Source organism: Mus pahari, chromosome 7 (genome assembly GCF_900095145.1).
Source record: "Mus pahari chromosome 7, PAHARI_EIJ_v1.1, whole genome shotgun sequence".
NCBI classification, from domain to species: domain Eukaryota; kingdom Metazoa; phylum Chordata; class Mammalia; order Rodentia; family Muridae; genus Mus; species Mus pahari.
The window spans coordinates 72,152,421-72,165,614 of NC_034596.1; the positions used below are offsets into that span (position 1 = coordinate 72,152,421).

The 13,194-nt window shown below is 42.8% G+C and overlaps 1 protein-coding gene across 1 annotated transcript in view; it reads left to right on the forward strand.

Moving 5' to 3' along the window:
* The window catches only part of Fntb (farnesyltransferase, CAAX box, beta), a 93,729-nt gene that overhangs the window by 16,796 nt on the left and 63,739 nt on the right, over window positions 1–13,194 (forward strand). Inside the window, exon 2 of the mRNA XM_021201830.2 lies at window positions 8,696–8,760. Coding sequence (XP_021057489.1) covers window positions 8,696–8,760 — 65 coding nt within the window. The remainder of the gene's footprint in view (window positions 1–8,695; window positions 8,761–13,194) is intronic.

Genomic DNA, 13,194 nt, shown 5'->3' on the forward strand with positions numbered 1-13,194 from the left:
TTCTTCTCCTCCTCCTCCTCCTTTTCTTCTCCTCCTCCTCCTCCTTTTCTTCTTCCTCTTCCTCTTCTTCCTCCTCCTCCTCTTCCTCCTTCTCCTCTTCCTCCTCGTCCTACACCACCTCTGGCCCCAGGCTTAAGCCTGTTCTCTCAGCAAGGGATTCCCACAGAAACTAATTCTTTAGAGTCCATTGTCTCAGGGTTCCTGTTTCAGGGAAGTCCCCCCTTCTCCTTGTTCATTCTTCAATCTTGAGGATTTGGGGTGCTCTGTTATTTGTTGGTGGCTTGGTGTTACACATTCTTGAAATACGACTTGCATGTGCCTGAAAGAAAGATCTACAGCAGAGTGTGGGTTAGTAGACCCACAGTGTCAGGTCACCTTCATAAGAACCCCTTCTCTGTAACCTCTAGCCTTAGTGGCTCTCAGAAGGGCAGGCACTGGGGACTCCATTTTGACTGACAGTACGCCTCTTGCCTTGGAGCAGTTTTTCTCTGAAGACATTGCTGCTGAAGTCTTGTGGTCTGCCTTTAATTCTCCTCCTTGGTGTGTTGAGGCTTTTGCCCTTTGAGCTGATGTATGCTGGGGCTGGGGGTGGGGAAGTATGGCAGGCTGGGAGGGAGACTCTCAAAGGCCTCGTTTTGGGTCAAGCATAAGCAACGATTTAGAAGGAAGGGCTCTTAGGCTGAGTTTTCCTGGAGTCTCCTGAGTTTTGTGACTGTTGAGTCCCTCTTCAATCAATATCAATCGGTTTATTATACTTGGGGGTAGATGAGACAGGTCTCACTGACCTGGCTGACCTGGAGCTCACTCTATAGACCAGGCTAACCGTGAACTCAGAGGTCTGCCTTCCTCTACCTCCCAGCTGTGGCTATTAAAGGATATGCCACCACACTCAGCTAAGGATCTATTGTGGGGTGTGTGTGTGTGTGTGTGTGTGTGTGTGTGTGTGCGCACATACATTCAGGGGCCCAAATAGGCCAGAAAAGGTATGGGATACCCAGGATCTAGAGTTACAGGCAGTCATGAGCCACCAAATGCGATTGCTGGGAAATCCACTTGGGTTCTCTCGAGGATCAGCAAATGCTCTTAACTGCAGAGCTGTTTCTCCAGCCCCTTCTCTCTCTTATTTGAAGGCTCAGCTCTAAGTATGGCCTCCTGGTGCCTATTAAATACACTGATTCCTAATAGAAAAAGATTGCTTACCTTTTTGTAGCAGAGTATCAACAGACAACAGCTAAAAAATATCACAAAGACTTTAAAACAAAAATCAAAGAAAATGTAGCAATTTACAAAAGAATCTAGTTATTTTCACTTAAATAAGTGATCAGGACTTGTATGGTCAGTGTTCAATCCATTTGGCTGTTAGAACTTGGAATGCACAGTGCTTGGCCATAGCCAACTGTCCGTTCTAAAATAATGATGATTATAATTAGAAACATACACATGTGTATACAGTTGTATCTGAAAAACCATGAAAAATGAACAAAACTTTATCATGTTGCATCTGTCATATATATAAGTATGTATGTATATAGTGAAATATATATAGTGAAAAATATATAAATATATATATATATGTTATATTACATTTCATATATCATAAGGACTTTTTAAAAATATTTATTTATTTAATGTATGTGAGTACACTGTAGCTCTCTTCAGAAGAGGGCATTGGATCCCATTACAGGTGGTAATGTGCTGGGAATTGAACTCAGGACCTCTGGAAGGAGCAGTCAGTGCTCTTAATTGCTGAACCATCTGTCCAACACCCATAAGAACATTTTCTGCTACATACATATTATAAATATAAAATTGAGGGGACTAGAGGGGTGGGTAGCTCAGTGTTCAATTTCTAGAACCCACATGGAAGGTCACAACTGTCTGTGACTCTAGTTCCAGAGGATCTGACATCTTCTGACCTTCAAGGGCACTTCATGGAAGTGATGTGCAGACATACATGCTGGCAAACCCTCGCTTTGTGTGTGTGTGTGTGTATATATTTATGCATATATATGTATGTATATGTATATGTATGTATATGTATGTATATGTATGTATATGTATGTATATGTATGTATATGTATGTATATGTATGTATATGTATGTATATGTATGTATATGTATGTATATGTATGTATATGTATGTATATGTATGTATATGTATGTATATGTATGTATATGTATGTATATGTATGTATATGTATGTATATATATGTATTTGAGTCTAAAGAGTATAGAGACTCCAAATCTAATGTTGTCTTTTTGTGAATAATACTTTTCATCTTAACATAATTAAAAATAATTAAACTCAACATTGTTTGTTGACAAAATGCATATTATCTATTATCAGTGAATGAGTATTGAGTAGCAACTTTACCATCTCAAATGGTAGATTTTAAATGGAGCAACACCTAAAAACCATGTAAATATCTTTCCATATAGAGCAGTGGTTCTCAATGTTTTTAATGCTGCAACCCTTTCATACAGTTCCTAATGTTGTGGCGACTTCCAACCATAAAGTATTTCACTGCTATTTCAAAACTGTAATTTTGCTACTGTTACTAATTGTAATGTAAATATCTGATATGTAGGATATCTGATATATGACCCCTATGAGAATGACGTTCGACCCACAAAGGGGTCTCAACCCAGAGGCTGAGAACTGCTGATAGAGAGCCACCTTTAATCTTCCTTTATTGTCTCTTAAATTTATGTTTAAAGTTTTCCTAGCAAAACATTTAGAACTTTCTCTGAACATTTAACAAAATATTTTAATAAAGGTATTAGTTACCTCTCTTTTTGGTAAGATCTAATAACAGTCCTTTTGCCTATTACAGAGAGTGACCAAAGTTTGTCATGGGGCCAGGGATGTAACTGTTGATAAAGCATTTTCCCTAGCAAACCTTAGGTCAGTCCCTCATAAACAGTGATGGCTATACATGCCTGTGATCCTATCATATGGGAGAGGGAAGCAGGAGGGTCAGAAGTTCAAGGTCATCCACAGATTCTTAGGGAGTGTGAGACCAACCTGGACACAGAAGACCTTGTCTAAGAAAGAAAGAAAGAAAGAAAGAAAGAAAGAAAGAAAGAAAGAAAGAAAGAAAGAAAGAAAGAAAGAAAGAAAGAAAGAAAGAAAGAAANAGAAAGAAAGAAAGAAAGAAAGAAAGAAAGAAAGAAAGAAAGAAAGAAAGGGAAAGGGAAAGGAAAAAGGAAAGGAAAAAGGAAAGGAAAAAGGAAAGGAAAGGAAAAAGGAAAGGAAAAAGGAAAGGAAAGGAAAGGAAAGGAAAGGAAAATCTGGATGTTGAATGTTACTGCTTGTTGGGTTTGGCACTTTCTAGTCTCCTGTCATGAGAAGGAAATTAAATATAAAGATCTTTGACAAAACATATTCACATATTTTTTATGTAAGGCAGCCCGAATAGAGATCTCATATTTATTAATTATATATAAAAAGAGTATAATGGAAAAGAAACTCGTAGCTACAATCTAATGAATATATTTAATGTATCTCATTTATCTATTTTGGATTTACATGTATTAAGATTTTTAAAAATTATTTCTGTAATTTTATGTGTGTGTTTGTGTGTGTGCACACGCCTGAGTGTGTGTACGGCACCACTTATATGTAGGAGTGTGCCAAGGTCAGAAGAGGTATTAGATCTTCCGGAACTATATTAATAGATAGTTGTGAGCCACCATGTGGGTGCTGGGATCTGAACCTGGGTCCTCTGCAAGAACAGTAAGCACTTTTAACCACCGAGCCATCTCTTATTAAAATATTATATACCACAGCAAACTCAGGCTTAGCCACCTCCATATCTGAAACAAATATCAAAAATTATATTTGGATTTTTGTATGTATTCATTTTTCAATTATATTTAAAATTATGCATTTTGACTAACAAAGCCTTTTTTGTTTTGTTTAGAATTCTGCCTTTTTCTCCCTAGAGATCGAAGTGGCAGAATTCTAGGGAGACGATGGATGTCTCTGGGGGCATCTGAGGGTTGTATGGATTTGAGTAGGCTTGTGTTTGCTAGTGCACTTCTCATACTTGGGTTTGTTTCCGTGAGGAGTCGTCGTCTCAGGTATACAGCAGTATGCCACAGGCAGATCTTGATTGAATGTTCTTGCTGACATACTGCATGTAAATTTCCCCAGCTCATTTGGTGTACAGCCAGTGGCAGCACAGCAGGAACACTGTCTGCGTTCCATTTGTCCTTTTGCTTTGCCTTAGTCCGAGGTTAGTGTTTGGATGGAGAAAGAACTGTAAGGAATCTAGGACAATGCTCTGCTTTTCCTAAGTTGTGTTTGATGTTCATGTTTGTCTCCTACAGTATTAAAAATTCTCAACCACATCATCCCTAAAACTCATGTTCAAATACAAATACCAAAACATATCCTAAAACCAAATGTAAATACATTTTAGGAGGCTGCCATTTTAGATGGTTCATAATCACTACTCACTACTCTCCTCAGTAATTCGAGGAGGCTTTGCACATGTGTCACACACTTTAAAACAAAATCTAAATCATGAAACCCAATAAATGAGTGACAAAGAGAGAAGAAGGAAGGAAGGAAGGAAGAAAGGGAGGAAGGAAGGAAGAGAGGTCAGTGGCTTCTTTGGTGATCTGACTTTCTGAATGTCTTCATTTTGTGAAACTGGATTTGTGTATCAGACAAAGACCCAGATTTTCTAATTCATTGGCATCTTAGCAGTTGATGTCCTTATAAATTTCTTAGATGATTTTCATAGTTTTATTTAAACTTCAACCTGACGATAACATACAGTCTTTCATAGGAACTGATTGTGTATTTGATTGACAGTTTTATAGAACAGGAAGAATAAATCTTTCGGGGCTGGGAGTATAGCTAGGTGGTGAGTGTGGTCTGTATGTGCCAGGTTCGATCCCCTGCACAGAAGTAAGAGAAAGTATGTATTTCAAGAGTAGGGGAGGAAAACAAAGCAAAACAAAGGGAGTGGAGAGATGGCTGCGAGGTTAAGAGCACTGACTGCTCTTCCAGAGGACCTGGGTTCAATTCCTAGCAACCAGTGATGGCTCACAACTGTCTATAACTCCATTTCCAGGGGATCTGATACTCTCTTCTGGTGTTCATAGGCACTAGGTGTGCAAGTGGTATTACAGACATACATGCAGGCAAAACACCATTTCCCTTGTTAAAAAAAAAAAAAAAAAGTACGGGCTGGTGAGATGGNTCAGTGGGTAAGAGCACCCGACTGCTCTTCCGAAGGTCTGGAGTTCAAATCCCAGCAACCACATGGTGGCTCATAACCATCCGTAACAAGATCTGACACCCTCTTCTGGAGTGTCTGAAGACAGCTACAGTGTACTTATAATAAATAAATAAATCTTAAAAAAAAAAAAGTACGAGAGGGAGAATAATTTTTTCTATCTTTTAATTTTTTTTTCTGAGATCCTTATAACAAAAGAAAATCAATTTGTTAACATTATATACATGAAGTTACCTGGGGAGAAATGGTTGAGAACATAAACTTATATTACCTCGTCCACTAACAACAAAGGATTGTTAGCACTAAAGAAATTGCAAATACAAATACAGCAAATAGGAGCAGACTGAATTAGCCATTGAAGAAAGGCTTTCATTAGGGTGCAGAACACACACATTCAGTAAGGAGACAGAGACTCTCCACAAAGCAAGCAGGTTCTTCCTGAGGGCTGGGAGCGGCTAAGTCTTTGAAAGGTCAGCTTCCTATCCTCGAGGGCTAGTTAGTTTGAAGAAAGATAGGGTGGCTGGTTGGTCTGCAACTTGTGAAAACTTGTCCTGATCTGGCCTTGGACTCATTGAGTCAGCCATTAGCAAGCAACATATTGGCAGGAGAAAAAGCCCACAAGGCCTTTGTTTCACACTGCCAAGCTTTTATCTCAGGTCTTGAGGACGAGGAAGACGCCATCTTGGAAGTTCACCATCTTTATTACTTAGTCATGGACTCTCTGCCTACCAGGGAGTCTGTCCACCTCTCGCCCCTCAGTATCTACCTTCCCTTATCCTCTGAGTGACTGGCACTGTGGAGATAAGCACCCAAACTGCCATCAGTTTTGTTATTAAATCCAAGATGGTTTCTCACCACTCAAAGGCCAATATTTAGCCAAGCGTTGACAGGAAGAAATTCAAGCACCCTGAGAAGGTGAGGAGGAACATTTGTCCCTTAAAAAAGGCCATCTCAGAGAACTCAGGGTTGCAAATAGGCTCTTAGAGGGACAGAAGAGGTACAGGGGGCAGTGGCCAAGGTTGAGGGCTGGGCATAGCCTTCCTCCTCTTCATCACCCACAGCACCACTCTGTTCTTTTATCTTGGCCAGGACATTACAATCCACCTCAGTCTCCCGAGGCTAGTTCCTGATTCTTCAGATGAACTTACTACCTTTCTGCAACTTAAACTTCACAGCAGTGTGCATGCTTTGTGCATTCAATGCACAGACTTAACAAATCAGGAGGTTGGGCAAGACACATTTGCAGCTACCTGAAGGTCTCCAATCACTCTGTTCTGTAAATCACAAGAAATATTAGCAGCTCACAACTCCATCATTGGGGTGTGGCTTCTTTAGAACTTAGGGAGGGGCAGTCAGGACCCCGTGGAAAGGGGCGGCTACTGCCACCATTCGGAGAACATGGACTAAGTTGCTGGAAAAGTGTATTTGGCACCAACATGGTTTTATAAACAGGGTAATCTCTCCTTGTCCTTTTCCCTCTCTTCTCGTCTTCATTTTACTGGAACTTTTGGGGAGCTCCATTTAGGATGTGGTCTGTTACTAGGAATTGAAATGCCTCTTAGAGTTCTTAGTTTTATTAATACAAGAATTTAAGAATTTAAGAATGACTTCAGGGAAAAAAAAAAAGCCCTGAGAACAACTTTATTAGAGTTTCAAAGAAATAGCCCAGGGCAGGCAAATGCAAAGCTGTAAATCTTAGCAACTGCCCAGAGGAGGAAAATGGGGGAGAAAGAGAGAAAGAAAGAAAGAGAAAGCCATGCTTTTTGAGTTAGGTTTTCAAAAGCAGCCTCATGGCGGAAGGCAGGGGGCTTCAACAGAAGTGTGAAGGCCCAAACTGTCTAGGCAAAGCACGCCCAGGCTTTGGTAAGTATCCAAAAGAAAGAAAAAACTTAAAAAAAAAAAAGTGCTTTTTGGAATAATTTGGAAAAACTGAAGACTAAGCAGAGTCCATGGTATAGTTCCATAAGAAACTATACTGAGAGTAGGGGTTTCAGGAAGGGAATCCTTAAATTATTCTTAAAGGGATAACTATTCCTCCCATATTCTTAGCATGGCAGAAGGTGAATCAGCCTGATTGAGGGGTAGTCTCCACCAAGTGATTATTGACAGGCTCCCCTGGATTAACTCTTAGCTTTGGGCGATGCTTAAAGCTTTGGAATGTTACATCTTACTTAACCCAAGGCCAGAGGTAGATTCCATTCTTTTGAGCAGGAGGAAAAAGCTTCCTTTCATGGGCCTCCACAGAGCCGTGATCAAAACTACTATGACATTCCCACCTCTGAAGAGGTAACCTAAAAGTCATTTAGGCATGGGCTGAAATTGGGGAATAAGTAAATTCCATTCCTACCATGAAAGTCTGGAGAGTCAGTTATGTTTACCAGAAAGGATTCGTGCCCAGACTGGAGTTTTCTTTCTGTCTGTGTTGGCTGGTTGTTTGTCAACAAGCTAGAATTAGCTGGGAAGAGGAACCCCAACTGAGAAAGCACCTCCATTCAGATTGCCAGTAGCAGGTCTGTAGGTCTCTTTGTGTCTCTGTCTGTCTGTCTCTGTGTTTTTTTTTGTTTGTTTGTTTTGGTTTTTTTTTGGTTTTTCGAGACAGGGTTTCTCTGTGTAGTCCTGGCTGACCTGGAACTCTGTAGTCCAGGTTGGCCTCGAACTCAGAAATCCGCCTGCCTCTGCCTCCCAAGTGTTGGGATTAAAGTCTCTTTGTGTTTCAAGACAGGGTTTTTCTTTGTATCTCTGGGTCTCTAAAAGTCGATCTGTAGACTAGATTGGCCTCAAACTCAGAACTATCTGCCTCTGTATTCCTAGTGCTGGGACTTTCTTGATTAATGATTGATGATTGTACCAAGGTAAGCCATCCCACTTAGAAGCAGGGTGGGAGTGGGCATGGTGCCATTCCTGAGCATGTGGTTCTGAGTTGTGTAATAAAGGCTGAGCAAGCCACAGGGAGCAAGCCAATAAGCAACATTCCTCCATGGCCTCTACTTCAGTTCCTGCCTCTACATTTCTGTGGAGAATTACTGCCCTGACTCCCCTCAGTAACTGGAGTTGTGACTTGATCTTTGTAGGTGAAGTAAACCCAAGTTGCTTTGGTCATGGCATTCCATTGCAGAGTAGAAGCCCCTCAGTTAAGCCTCCAGGCAAGGTGCTCATTTAGGAAATTAGAAACCAGAGCCCCCTTCCCCTTCCCCTTCAGCATTCTTAGCTAGAAAACCAATGACATTCCTGAAATTGTTGTTTTTGGGGTCCCTGCCCCTAAAATACCTCTCCAATGATTATGTCTTGTTCGTCATTAAGCTATGCTATGGAACCTCTGAATCTCTGTGCAGCACAAAACTGTGCTGAAAAACTTCAGGCACTAGACATAAGTGGCTCTAGGAAGAAAAAGCCGATAGCATCTCATCTTTATGTTTTCTCTCTTCCATGTCCTGCTGCCCCATCAGGCCAAAGTAGAAGAGAAGATCCAGGAGGTCTTCAGTTCTTACAAGTTTAACCACCTGGTACCAAGGTAAGCTGTGTGTTGGAGCTTGGGGGGCCTGGGGGAACCTTTCACCTTTCCTTCTTGCCTCTACTTAAACAACTAGGGGACCATTTCCCCAAGCAGCTGGACTAAATCTCTTTATCAGTAGAATAGGAGATCAGGTGATTGTGAGCCACCTGATGTGGGTGCTGGAAACCAAACTCATGTCCTCTGGAAGAACAGTAAGTGCTCTTAACTGCGGAGCCATCTCTCAGGCCCATAGAATAGTTATTTCTTTGACACTATCCAAATTAAATACAGGTGAACCATCTGGTTAAGATGCTGTGTGGCCTCCTCTTGCTTAGCATGTCTACCATTCTCCTCTTCCTCTTCCCCACCCCACCCCTCCCCTTCTTTTTAAGACAGGGTTTCCCTGTCTTTTTTAAGCAGGGTAGCCCTGCTGTCCTGGAACCCACTATGTAGACCAGGCTGGCCTAAAACTCTGCCTCCCCAGTGCTGGGATCAAAGGCATGCACCACTTCGCCTGGCTGTCTACTGACTTCTTAAAACAGTTCTTAATTAAGACTCTGGGGACTTTTTCTTTGTAGACACTTGATCAAAATTTATTCCTACAGATAAAGAGGCCAAAGAGGTAGAAATCGATTCTCTCATTTGCTTTGCAGAGCTAGGGTTTGAACTTGGGGCCTTACATGTACATTATCACACATCACCAGCCTAGAAGTAGCCCTTCCATGCTTAGGATGAGCAATCTTTTGAATTCTGCACAGTCCTTGGGTCAAGTACAAAAGTCTTGTGAGACTGTTCATCAGACAACAGGACTGACTGCTATGGAGGCCTGTCCGTACTCTAGGTGAGAAGCACCTGTTTCAGGACACTGGCCCAGGACAGAGTCTGGGTACTTCTTACTGAAAATTTACATAGGCCTCTGCCCTTGTTACCGTTGAGCCTTTGGTCCCTCTCTAATTAGCCAGTGCAAAAACAGCTGGGAAGGTGGCCTTTCTAGGGAAGGGCTGGGGAGAAGGTGGAGGTCCTCATCCTTCCCTGGAAGGCCAGGGGAAAATGTCAGTCAGCGAGAAGGCTCTTTCTCTAGCCTGCCAGGCCACATCTCTGCATTACCCAAAACTGAGCCCTCAGTCCAAGGAACTTTTCCTTTTGCCATGAGCCGCAGCTGGAGCTTAGCAAATGACATTTATGTCACCAGCTCAGGGGAACAGATGTGAAGAGAATCTATGCCGCTCTCACCTCCTCCACACAGACCTGCTCCAGCTTCACTTCCCAGAGGTGGTTGGACTCCGGAGCTGAGGGACGTGACAGTGGAGAGGGCTTTGCTGTTAGCCACCGTGTCCACAGATGACTCATCTGGCTAGGCTCTGAGTCACTGTCTTCTGCCTAGGGCTAGTGTTCCCATGCAAGTAACCTGTGACACCTGACACGCTCTTCTGGTTCCCATACAAACTGATCCTTTGTACTCCGTCCTCCTTAACCAGCGATGAGAGGGCTGAGAGGCTGCAGTCTGGAAGGGTTTTGGAGAGTGGAGGTAGAGACTCCACCCCCAATCCATAGATCTTAGTCAGATGTGGGTGGAAAGCAAGTGTTCTTAGGCTTGGAATTTTCTAGAAACAGAATATATCAGGTTTCTGGGTTTGTCTCAGGAATCATAGCTTCCATTTTTCTTTTTTCTTTCTCTCCTTTTTTCTGTTTTCTTTTAAAAAATATTTTCTTTTGTATTTTTCTTTTGTTTTATTTTCAAGACAGGGTTTCTCTGTAGGTAGCCCTGGCTTTCCTAACTCAATTTGTAGACCAGGCTGGCCTCAAACTCACAGAGATCTGCCTCCTCTGTCTCCCAAGTGCTGAGATTAAAAGCATATGCCACCACTGCCCGGTGCTTTTGTATTTCTTATTTTAAATTTTGTCATTTTTGCCTATGAAAACGACTGTCTTTGAAAAATATTTTACAAACTGATATTTTATGAGAGTGTTGTGCCTGCACGGAAGTCTATGAATCATGTATCAGTCTGGTGCCTGCAGGAGCCAGAAGAAGATGTCACATCCCCTGGAACTGGGATTACAATGGACATAAGCCTCTCTATAGGGGCTGAGAAAGCGACTTAGGCCCTCTGCAAGAGCAGCCAGTGCTTTCAACTACTGAGCCTTCTCACTAGACCACAATATGGGGAATGTCTTAAAGGATGGTACTTAGCATGTTAACTGATAATAGCAATATTACACATTTTGGCGGAATAAATCAGTCAAATGAGTATATAAATCAGACTATCAGTGTAAAGCTGGAGCTAAATACTACAGACTGAGCTAGGGTGTAAGGATCAATCTGGGGGGCCGGGCGTGGTGGCGCACGCCTTTAATCCCAGCACTCGGGAGGCAGAGGCAGAGGCAGGCGGATTTCTGAGTTCGAGGCCAGCCTGGTCTACAAAGTGAGTTCCAGGACAGCCAGGGCTACACAGAGAAACCCTGTCTCGAAAAACCAAAAAAACAAAAACAAAACAACAACAACAACAACAACAACAACAACAAAAGGATCAATCTGGGGTATGGTTCATTGTGGTAAAGTACTTGCCAGAATGCACCAGGCACTGGCTTCCATACCCAAAACTGGCCCCTCCCCCAACCACCACTAAGGAAAAATCTGAAAACGTAGCAGAGTTTTAAATTATCATTATAATCTTAACCTTTTGTAGTCAAAATTTAAGTCTTGGCTAGGAGGTATAGTGAAATGTAGTATATTTGTGTAGAGATATGAGGCCTAGAGTTACACCACAAAACAAAATAAAACAACCCCCAAAGAACAACAAACCAAAGGACCAGAATCACATTTGAGAGTCTTGGCAGCGTGATTCAGGAGCGGACTTCATGGCTCGCCACACGCATTCCCAGGTGTTGACAGTACCCCCAGGTGACAGCTTGTTTATATTCCCAGGGTCACACGCTGTCAGGACCCCTGGCTGCGTGCAGGCCCAGTTATGCCCACAGTGATGCTGAGGCAGGCATTCGCTGTTCGGCCTGCCAGAGCCAAAGCCGGGAAACAGATGTGACTGACGGTCAGCACTGAAGCTGAACGTTGCTGCCGTCTACAGTTAATCCCGCTCCCAGAAATGATTTTTCTGTGAAGCATGGTGGTATGCGCCCTTGGGTGGGATGGGGGAGTAAAGACAGGAGGACCAGGAGTTCAAAGCTTTCCTTACCAAGACTAGCCTGGATCACAGGAGACCTTAAATCAATAATAATAATAATAATAATAATAATAATAATAATAGTAGTAGTAGTAGTAGTAGTAGTAGTAATAGTAATAGTAATAAAAAGGAAAGATTCCCCTTCCTTTTGGAATATGCGTAGGCCCTGGAGTGAGCCAGTCAGTACCAAGAAGGCCTCCTTGTTCCTTTTCTTTCCCTTTTATGAGTTTAGGACCCTCTTGACCAATGCCCTGCACCCCTGCCCCTTGAACTCAGGCTGTCATGCTCAGTGGTGCGCGCCTTTACCCATGGAGTAGCTTGTATTTTTATAGTTTTGTCAACACCCTGCTTTCTTTTGTCATTGTTGTTGTTGGAATGCTTTGTTCTTGGCGTGGTGTTGACTTTGCGCTTTTGAAAGAGGTTCTTTTGTTGTCCAGAGATATGTAACATGCCTGACCCTGAGCTCCATCTTACTCCCTCCACCTCCCAGATGCTGTGACCTCAGGTGTACAGATGCCACACTGCATCCTGGTTTCTTACATAAGTCAGTATCTTCTGTTAGAATCCAAAGAAACCAGGGATAGATGGATGAGGTGCTTGTTAGCATATCCGAGCAGACTCAGGCCACCAGTCTCTCTCAGTGGCCCCAAGTACAGAGGCCTGCCTCCTCTCAGCACTTCTGACCCCTGACCCCACCCTACCTCTCCAGGCCCTGAGCTTCGCTTTGCTTACCTTCCATCAGCTTCTCTTTCTGTCTGAATAACTCAGCCACTTCGGCTACATGCTGTCTTGGTTCTTCTCTTGGTTCTCTTTGCCCTTGTGGTCTTCTTTTGTCTCTCTCTTCTTCCCTGCCTTTCTCCCGCTCCCAGTCTCTCTCCTCTCATGCCCAGTCTGTTCTGCCGGCTGGCCGTGTTCAGTCTGACCCTTCCAGAGGCCTATGGCTGTGCTTTCCTTCATGTCTGCAATAAACCTCCTCAGCCACACCTAGGGGACGTCACATCCTCAGTGTCCTCTTCACTCTTTGCTAGCCATTGAGCTCAAACCCAGGGCCTAGCACATGCCCTGCAGTAGTCCTACTAGCTGCACCACACCCCTAGTCTTCTCCAAAGTATTCTTGGTCTGCCCCTTGGGAATGTGTATGTTTCCAGTCCAGCACTGTAACTGACCACTTGGCCATCACAGCCCTGATACTTTTTCAGCTCATTTCATTTGTTGTAATGTGAAACCTAAAATGGTGCATACACACACACACACACACACACACACACACACA